Source organism: Gymnoscopelus microlampas (genome assembly GCF_963454915.1).
Source record: "Gymnoscopelus microlampas genome assembly, chromosome: 12".
Lineage (NCBI taxonomy): Eukaryota > Metazoa > Chordata > Actinopteri > Myctophiformes > Myctophidae > Gymnoscopelus > Gymnoscopelus microlampas.
In genome coordinates, this window is record NC_139949.1 from 20731425 (window position 1) to 20741214 (window position 9790).

Below are 9790 nucleotides of genomic sequence, written 5' to 3' on the forward strand. Positions count from 1 at the left end.
GAAAAACTCAACTGAAGAAGAAAAACTAGACCTGTTTGCTTATTTCTCACACAATCTGGCAACAGTGCGCATAAGGCGGAAGTTGACGAACACAAACATTGCAGTCGTGTTCTTGCGTGGCTCTGGCGTCTCCTGTCTGTGCCTTTAATTCAATCATTTGAAATAATTTGTATGCAAATCAACGGGTGTTTTTCAGCAGTCAAGGTAAGAATAATATGTAGCATGTGAATAATGGGCTTACTAACATCGTGACACTCAAACCTCAGACGAATCAATTCCATCACAGTGTTAATTAGTTTATTAAGTGAGAGCAGCTGGACGTCTTATTTATGTCACTGTTTGAGTGCGAATGACGCTATACTTACCGGTGATGATTTTGGGGACAAATTACGTTACATAAATTGCTTTCATGCTAATGGTAGCCTTATAACTCAACCGGCTCTCGATAAATGAACTCATGTATTGACGCGGTAATAATGACGAGCTGTCTGGGAAATGCCAGCGAGTCGGTATCGGTGTTGCGCCGAATTTGGTGACCCTATTTCATTCCTGTGACGCCAGAGGGCGCCGCCGTTGTTAATGAATATTGGCTCATTCGATGTTGCAGAAATGTTTCAGTGGTGGGAAAAGTACCCAAATGTTTTACTTAAGTAAAGTATCAATATTGCGATATAGAAATACTGTTTGATAAGTAAAAGTCCGAAATTCTAAATCTACTTGAGTAAAAGGACAATTTTGATGCCAACGATGCATTGGCATCAAAATGTATTAAAAGTAGAAAGTACTCATTATGCAGACTGTCCAGTTAGAAAAATCTTTTGAAAATGGCAGATCTACAAACTCACAATGCGTCGCATTGCGACTCATTGTGAGTATTTAGATCGGCTATTTTCAAATGGCCGAAATGTATATAATAGGGTTGAAGTGGTTAATATAATACTGTATGTTTTGTAATAATTATCAAAACTAAGCTACACTAGTAACTAAAATGTTCAAATAATTGTAGTGGAATAAAAGTACAATATTTGCCTCCGAGATGTAGTGAAGTAGAAGTAAATCTACTGAGAACTGGGGAAATACTTAAAAGTAAAACATACCTCAAAATTGTACTTAAGTTAATACTTAGTAAGTGAGTACTTAGTTACTTAACGCCACTGTGCAGAATGTATTTTGTGGGATGTGAGGCCTGGAGAAAAAAGCGCATTTATGGTTGCGCAAATCTCCAACACATACCCCACTCATAGACCCCTTAACAGACGACGTCACACTGATAAGAACCAGTATGCGTGCAACCAGTATGCTCTTAATGAAACCCATTCTGTCAGGTCTCGCTAGGACGTAACCTGACGCTACCAGATCCAAACAGCTTGCTCCACACATTGTTTCACAGAGGAACCTGGTTACTCAATACCGCCACCTCTGGCAGGGTCAGGTTAGCTAGGACGCGCCTCACTAGCCAACACACAAGAGGGGGTTGGGGTGTGCTGAAACCAGCGCACCCCGAAACAATAGGTTGAGAATTGATTCCGTGAAACAATCACCTGTGCATCAAGTCTCACTGTTAGTAAACAAATAATTGGTCTATTGTCAGGGGTGATTTTTCCTTTTGTGGCCCTTTTTGAATACGTCAATTTGATTAAATTGCAAAACGGTGACCTCTGGCGTCACAGAATTCGATAGAGTCCACAAACCGGTGTAACAACTGTATTTCGTCCGTGTTGCGGGACTTACCAAAAACTACTCTCATTTATTTCTGTTAGTAAGATGACTCTTCTACCGACTAGAAGCCTGTTAGTCCTAATGACTTGGTGGAGAGCTAAATTTATACCGACCAGCGTTAGCAGTAATACAGACCGGCAGTTTTCACTTCCATATGTATTCCTGGCTGTCTAGTAGTCTCTCTATTAGGCTAATGCAGTCTATGATGGCATGAGCAATTGGCTGAGCTCTGGCTTCTATGTTGGTTTTAATAGAGTCACACGATATGTAGCCTGATTGATGCTTTGACACTGCTGCTGTCTCACGAACCTGGAACTATGTCCGAAAAGTAAATCAGATTTTATCATTGTATTTTAGTATGGGATTATGGGATACGATTATATTTTACATTTATAAAATGTAAAGTAAATGTAATAACAATAATGAACACTGCGATAAAAGCTTTGTTATACAGTAATACAGTAACATCGGTGGGGTGACATTTTTTAAGAATCTTTGAAAATAAGCAGCAGATCTGCAAGCTCTACAAACTTGTATATGAGGTTAAAGTGGTTAAATTATTGTTATGCTATATTGACTCTAAACTGAATTTTGTTGGGGATCACCTGGAACTCCCTCAAGGACCCCTGGGGGTCCCCGGCCCGCACTTTGAGAACTACTGACTTCTGGTACAAAACAGTTACTGAATCTCCTCTCATCCCTACCCAATCATGCCCACTAGTCTCCATGTCCAGTGAGCTAAACGTGCCCATGGGCTCTCCGCCTCCCGGAGGCTCCGAGAGGATGCAGGATGGAGGCGGGATGGACTACCGGGATTGGGTCCGTCGTAGCTACTTGGAGCTGGTCAGCTCCAACCACCACTCTGTCCAGGCCCTGTCCTGGAGGAAGCTCTACCTGAGCAGAGCCAAGCTGAAGGCCTCCAGCAGGACGTCGGCTCTCCTTTCTGGCTTTGCAATGGTGGGTCACACATTATGTCACTGTGTGGGTGGCCTTCAACGTTAGACCTAGGAAGATTTGGGGCATCGTGACTGCAGAAATCAAATGTTAAAAGCTCAACGTGGTCTTTATTGTTACATCTTGTGTACAGGTACATAAGACTCTAAGTGTAAAACATTTTTGTTTGTCTTCTTCAGCCATTCAGCATAATTGATGAGAGTAGTTAAAGAAAACAATAAGGCACAGAAGGCTAATAATAATAAGGGATTAAAATATATTATACAACATGCTGAGGTGGGCAGGGGGAGCAACATGTAAATTACTGTATAAACAGTGACAGCAACGGCTGAGACAGCTAAGCTACACACGTTTTCACACAAGAATGGAATGAAGTATGCCCTAAAGCCCTATGGGACAGGATTCATCCTGAGTAGGTTGTGTAATTGGAATTACCTTTTACTCAAGTTATTGTAATCACACTAGAATCTGCCATGCCAGTAATCTTTCTTTGACTGGAAAGTAAAAATTCCTGACTGAATTACCTATTGATCTTTGGAAACTCACTGTTTTTACACAATGTATATGCTACAGCTACACTGTTTTTGTTCTGCTTCATTGTCTATTTTACTCTGTTAATCATTGGCTACTCCGCTCAATATGTAATATTCAGGTGTGTGTGTGTGTGTGCACACAGTCAGACCCATCCCTTTTTTATTTAGTGCCTTTTATTTATTGTGTGGTATGCTTTTGCTGTGTATTATGTTTGTTAATATGTTGTATTATTGTGTTGGCACCTTGTTCCATAATATCCCCTTCTTAAAATAGTGGCCTATGTAATTTTTCAGAAAACTGAACCAAAACAAATATTTCTTAATCATTTCACCCAAAACGTTTATAACAATATATGACTATTGACATACAATAACACAGTCTGTCAGTTATGTGACCTAAGAGGATTAAATTACTTAAGCCAATTTGTGTTTTTATATAGGCAATTGTAAACCTGACTTAGGCAATTCTTTTTGGCCACAAGACAATGTGAGTGTCATAAAGAGCTGGTTTAGGCAAAAACACAAATTTCCAAAAAAAAAAAAAAGGCCATTATTTTAAGTAGGTGACGATAAGAAACATCAGACATATAAGCCATTCACAGCCATGTAAAAAAGTATCCAGCATTCCATGCCGTTTGTTTGAAGTCGAGATCTTCCCTCAACCCACGTCATGTTACGAGGATAGGTATATTAGGTCATAACGTTTTAGTCATGGCAAAGTCAGGAAATGTGACATTGGATCATGGGATACACTCTGGAGGTAGTGTTGTGGCCATTATTGTGCCCACGAGTTGGCCTTTCAGCATCTACAGTGTATTATATTAAGACAAGACACTGAAGTGCTGTGTACACTCGAGTAAACAAGTTTACACAGCACGTAATGCTCTGTTTGCTCTCATGCTGTGTTCATGCTGTCTCGTAAACACAGCGCTCACCAGCAGGACCAGTGCTCTGCACCTGGCAAGGCTTGAAATTAAATGTCTTGGTAGCACTGATATTCCCAACTCAAAAAGTTAAAGAGAATTGTTAGCACTGATGCTCCCAACTCTGAAAGTTAGGAGCACCAGCAAAACTTTAGGATCACCCACCAAAATGAGCACCAACAATATGATTTTGAAAAATATATATATTATTATTGATTGATAAAAGATGATGAAAGTAGGGCTGGATAGTGTGTGAAATGACAGAGGGCTTGCAATTTGAAATGACTGATGAAGGCTGTGGCCATACACTTGGCCGAGGCGAGTGATGAAGTTATCCAGGATATATTTTCCCAGAGCATAAAAATATTCAGATCTTGGCATGCTATGAATTTAGAATGAGCTGAATGGAACCGCTTACCGCTGTAAATGTTGTCTGAGGATGTAATTGAAGACCCCTGCAGGTGTAACTGTTCATGCACTGTAAATTACTTCTAAATTCATAAGTGACGACCCTTGCTGACTTACTGTTGTGCACAAATTCATTTTGAAAAACAATGATGGCCAATGGGGAAACTCCAGCACCCGGCCGGCCGACCAATAGTTTAACGACAGACAGACAGACAGACAGACAGACAGACAGACAGTCAGTCAGTCAGTCAGTCAGTCAGTCAGTCAGTCGGTAACATTTTCATTTATAGGACTGGGCCCACTGTTGTGGTCCAGCCAAAATTAAATTACAGGATCTCATTGGAATAGGGTTTGTTAGATTAAATGCATCTGCAATTTAGAGAAACATAACAGCAGTGAGTGATGTTTATTATTCCTGAGAATAATGCAATTGCTTGTTGAACTTGAAACCATGTTTTGCTTGGAGGACATTAGTGAGAAACTGAACTGGACCCTAGCAGGAAAATCCGTTCCCTCACTCCCAGAATGATATAAATAGCATAATAGTCCTTGGCAGGAAATAAATGTTGACATAAATGCTCTAACAGTATGCCTCCCACGACTCTTTACTGTGGTTGTCTCGTTTAGTGTGGCAGAGGCAGACGCCGGCTGAAACAATATTGTGTGCATGGTAGAACTCCTGACCGTAAACTAAATTGCAGATATAGGGGATGTTTTTACACTCTTGAGTTAAATGAACAATCGTGCCGTGCAGCCACAGTGCTGATGTTGGTTGGTCTGATGTCTGTTCCAGGTGGCCATGGTGGAGGTCCAGCTGGAGATGGACTACAACTATCCACGTTTTCTCCTCATCGCCTTCAGCGTGTGCACCACTGTGCTGGTGGCCGTGCACCTCTTTGCCCTGCTGATCAGCACCTGCATCCTGCCCAACGTGGAGGCCGTCAGCAACATCCACAACCTCAACTCGGTCAGCGAGTCCCCCCACGAGCGCATGCACCACTACATCGAGCTGGCCTGGGGCTTCTCCACCGCCCTGGGAATCCTGCTGTTCCTGGCCGAGGTGGTGCTCCTCTGCTGGATCAAGTTCCTTCCTGTGGACTCGGGCAAGCTGCCAAGGCCGACCAGCATACCGCAGCACAGCGGCTGGCAGGCGGCACTGGCCTCCACCATCATCATGGTGCCGGTAGGTGTGATCTTTGTGGTGTTCACCATCCACTTCTACCGCTCGCTGGTAGGCCACAAGACAGAGCGCCATCACCAGGAGATTGAGGAGCTGCACAAGATCAAAGTGCAGCTGGATGGTCAGGAGAGAGGCCTGCAGGTCGTCTGAGACCACTGACCAACTGGTTTTGTATCCCATGTTTATCAAGCCATCTCTCCTTTTTTAGATCAGTTCCTGTCATTGTTAATGCCTTCCTTGGACTCTCAAGCAGAGCGCTCCGGAGCTCGTCATGTTACAGTCAAGAGGCTCAATAAGCTGGAAATTACTAATTTATTGAAGTCAGAATGTATGATTCTTTGGACTGTGTATTTTATGTCATTTAGGCTTAGTGTTAATGTTGGTTAATTGATGTTATCCTAGACGGATAGTTTAAAAAGGATAATGGCAGGTTTTTCCAGGTGTGCATTTTGCATTGAGGAAGTGTTGAAGGCCTGAGCGAGACTGTTAAAACAACACTGTCTGGGCTTGGCCCACCTCATGTCTTCATGACGAGCCAAAATGTGCTTATGGTTTGTGAGCTTGCCAGACTCTTTAAGTTTACGCAATCAGTGAGGAGCACTTTATCCTTATTTTTTGTTTTGAGTGAGGGGGAGAGAGAGTTGGAGAGGGAGAGAAGAAAAAAAAATCTATGTAGCATTTTTATACTCATCCCACAGGAGCCTTAAACTATTTTTATTTATAATGTTTGCCTTCTTGAAACAGTTTGTGTCAAATACTGTGCTTGTGTCTCTGTTGGGGGACTCGAGTATATTTTCAAAGACTGTGCTCTTACTGTGTACACAGTATATTCAAGTTTGTGCCAGTGGTTTAACAAGTCATTACAGGTCCAGATCATATGCAGCTGTCATACAATGTGGAAAGGTGTCTTTCAGTTTGTTAGGGTTTTAGTTTTTTGTCATTTTCACAGCATGAGGTTGATTGTCCATTCTTTATGATATGCAATGTGGTTGATATCACATAGAATAGAAGATGGCCTATTCAGGGATTCATTGTGCCCTTGTTGCTGCACTAGTGACTCCTACTGGGTCGCCTGTTCAGCAGGTAGGGGAGATGGCACAACAAACGTCTGAGCAGATGAAAAGAAGCAGCTTGTGTCTCCATAGGTATATTCAGCCACCCAGGACAACACAGGCATTGGCAGACAGCGACATGAGGGAGGGAGGGGGGTGGGGCGGGTGCAATGGCTAAATTAGGAAGAAAATGGTAAATCTGTGATAAACTGTTACCTTTGTTGCACTTTGAACATTTTGGACAGCTACATGGTCACAACTTAAAATCAAATAGAAAGTTTACTCCATATTTATCCTTAGTGTGCAGAGCAAAGATATCTGTCTTCTGTGTCTTGTTCTCCAAATACAGTACATAGGAACTCAAAAGCTCACCAACTAGAGAGGACTTTCCTATTTTATCTCACAGGAACTGCAGGTAATGGATAAATATTCAGATACTTTTTTTTAACAGTGAAATTTGGTAGCAAAAACAATTTAATGGACATTATGCATGAATATCTTGTTTTGACCTCATCCAATTGGAAACAATAAAATAGGTCAGGTGACCCAATCAAGGCCACCTGAGGAAAGCATTGTACAGCCAGTATAGCTGATAAGTGGTGCTATTGAGATACCTTTATTGATCCTACGAGGGAAATTCAGTTATGGCAGTACAACTGTATGAAACACAGGACATATACAGAAAAAAGACATAAAAACAGGTAGTAAAGAACATGGATTAGGAATAAAGTACCAAAAAACTAAGGAGATTTAGCATCCTTGCTTCGCCCTCCACACTTGGACCTGGGATTTGCATTTCGTATGAGCTACTAACAGATATAAAGTGTACAACAATCTATTTCCAGTAGTGTGGTTATACGAACAGTCAATCCACAGTATGCTATGAGACCATACATAGCATTGTATAGGCCTATGTGTGTATATATATAATCCGTTTATATTTCAGCAGATAACTTTGAAAAGTGATTATTCCCTCATCAGCAGAAAGGAACAAACATTTGTAATTGCAGGAATATATCTTAGTTTTCACTCTAAAACCACTGCCAAAATGTCTCATTTAAAATTTCCCCTTTAGCCATTAACCAGGATATATGCCTGTTTGCCATTACCAGTGAGACCTTATTCCGAAACAACTCAACTTTCTTTGCAAGCTTCCAGTTTTCTCTTGTTCTAACCCGGAGATTATTGGCCAATGTTTATGCTCTGTAGTCACTGAAAAGTGATTTTAATATTCCAATAGCATGTTGACTTAAAGCCTTATTCCAAATGTTTACTGTGACATTGTTTGTTACATAAAAAATACTGTAGCTGGCCAGCTGCTTGGTCAAAAAACTATCAGAGTGAAAAGAACTTGGGTTTGAATATGCAGTCACTTATGGCACAGTTGAATTGGAACTTCTTACAGTACAATAACCCCCTGCTACTCTAGGTTTTGGTTAGCAACATAACATTTTCAGTTGCAATTGTGTGTGAAGCTTTTTTCTAGTTGCTAGCTACCATGTTATAGAGGCAATAATGCATGAGGCCATGGTATATTATGACTTGGGATGTTAATATTAACTGACAATAATAATTTTGACCGGTTACTATCAGTTAATCTGAGTTCCCAGAAGTTTTCGCCGGCTCGGCGAGGAACTTCTGGGCCAGAGCCCTGGGATTTGTGGGCGGGATGTTATTTACGCTCTGAATCTGAGCGGACACGCCTCTTACCGGTCTGAGAGCTGTGCAACTCGTCTAAAAAGTCCGACGAGAGGCAAACAGCAGTACACAACAATGGCGGCCGAAATTTCTCAAGGGGAAATTGCTTCCCGTCGATCCTATTTAGATGCAACACCCACTGCATGTGGATCCCGCCCCCTTTTCTTCATTGGCTGTTGATTTGAATCACAACGCAGTGGCCGCGCCCCGCCGTCCAAACTCCGAGGCAATGCCTCCCAGACTAACTATCAGTTGAATAGTATCATGGATCAGGACGTTGACAAATGTAAATTTGGACTGAGGCAAATGTCAGCATGCACGATGACACCCAACATGGCAGATCTTGTACCTATTTTCACCAAATAGTCGTCTATTATGACCAGAATAGGGACGCTAGGGTTCATGTTGTATTCTTATTGGTTAATGTTTAATGACTCTTGACAAAGGTTCTATTATCGGTCATACTTGTTTTTTTTGTTTTCAATATTAGCATCTCTATTGTGTTACTGTACCATGGTTACTGGTGTTTAACACCTAGACACGATATACCATAGCTTTTCATGTATTCTTGCTGTTGTAATGGAATAAGCATTCCAAAATGCGAAATCCAACTTCATCAGTCCATTGTCCACCTTTGAAACCTCCAAGTTTTGTGTCCTTAAGAGTAGGCCTAAATATTCAGCTGACCTGAACTGAAAGAAATATAAGGACATGTCATAACATTCCAAACACGATTAATGACCAAAGTGTTTCTTCCTCTTGGATTTCAGAAAATACAAAAGTGCACTTGTTTAGTTCTGCAATAAGTGTTGGATTTGTTACCATAAAATATCTTGTACAATGTGTAATACATAGGTCAAAGCTATATTAACATGAAAACCACATCCTGTAAACAACTATATTCTGCCATATCCTGTAAGCAACTGTATTCTGCCAAAGGAAATGAAACCAATTATAAAAATAAAAGTTTACTGAACCTTGAAACTGCTGTTCATTGGATAGCCTGTACATCAGGGGTCCTCAACAGGCGGACCGCGGTCCGTTTCCGGACCGCGGGGCACCTCTCTGTGGACCCTGGGAAAATTATAATTAAACAAAAATATATATATATATATATATATATTTTTTTTTAAATAACTATAACCCTAACCCTAAAACCGAATTAAAGTAAGAAAAAACGGGGGGAAAAGTACCCGAATCCACCCAAATCCGCGAAAAAATGCGCGCGCGTGCATGTGCGGACCCTAGCCTTATTCAAAAACGGATTTGTGGACCTTCAAGATTTGTTGTTGAGGACCCCTGCTGTACATCAATGGTCTGTAT

The 9790-nt window shown here is 41.2% G+C and overlaps 1 protein-coding gene across 1 annotated transcript; it reads left to right on the forward strand.

Moving 5' to 3' along the window:
• The first annotated feature begins 75 nt into the window (after positions 1-75).
• On the forward strand, positions 76-9451 carry orai2 (ORAI calcium release-activated calcium modulator 2). The gene is made up of 3 exons (XM_084074511.1): positions 76-204; positions 2441-2676; positions 5331-9451. Exons 2-3 carry the CDS (start codon positions 2446-2448, stop codon positions 5865-5867), a joined length of 768 nt encoding a protein of 255 aa, XP_083930637.1. The 5' UTR covers positions 76-204; positions 2441-2445; the 3' UTR covers positions 5868-9451.
• The last annotated feature ends 339 nt before the right edge of the window (positions 9452-9790 follow it).

What these genes read in the sequence shown, in the direction of transcription:
- orai2 (XM_084074511.1), top strand. Translation starts at nt 2,446, where the DNA reads ATGTCCAGTGAGCTAAACGTGCCCATGGGCTCTCCGCCTCCCGGAGGC. An exon ending in TCCTTTCTGGCTTTGCAATG is followed by an intron (nt 2,677 to 5,330) that starts GTGGGTCACACA and finishes TGTCTGTTCCAG; the next exon opens with GTGGCCATGGTGGAGGTCCA.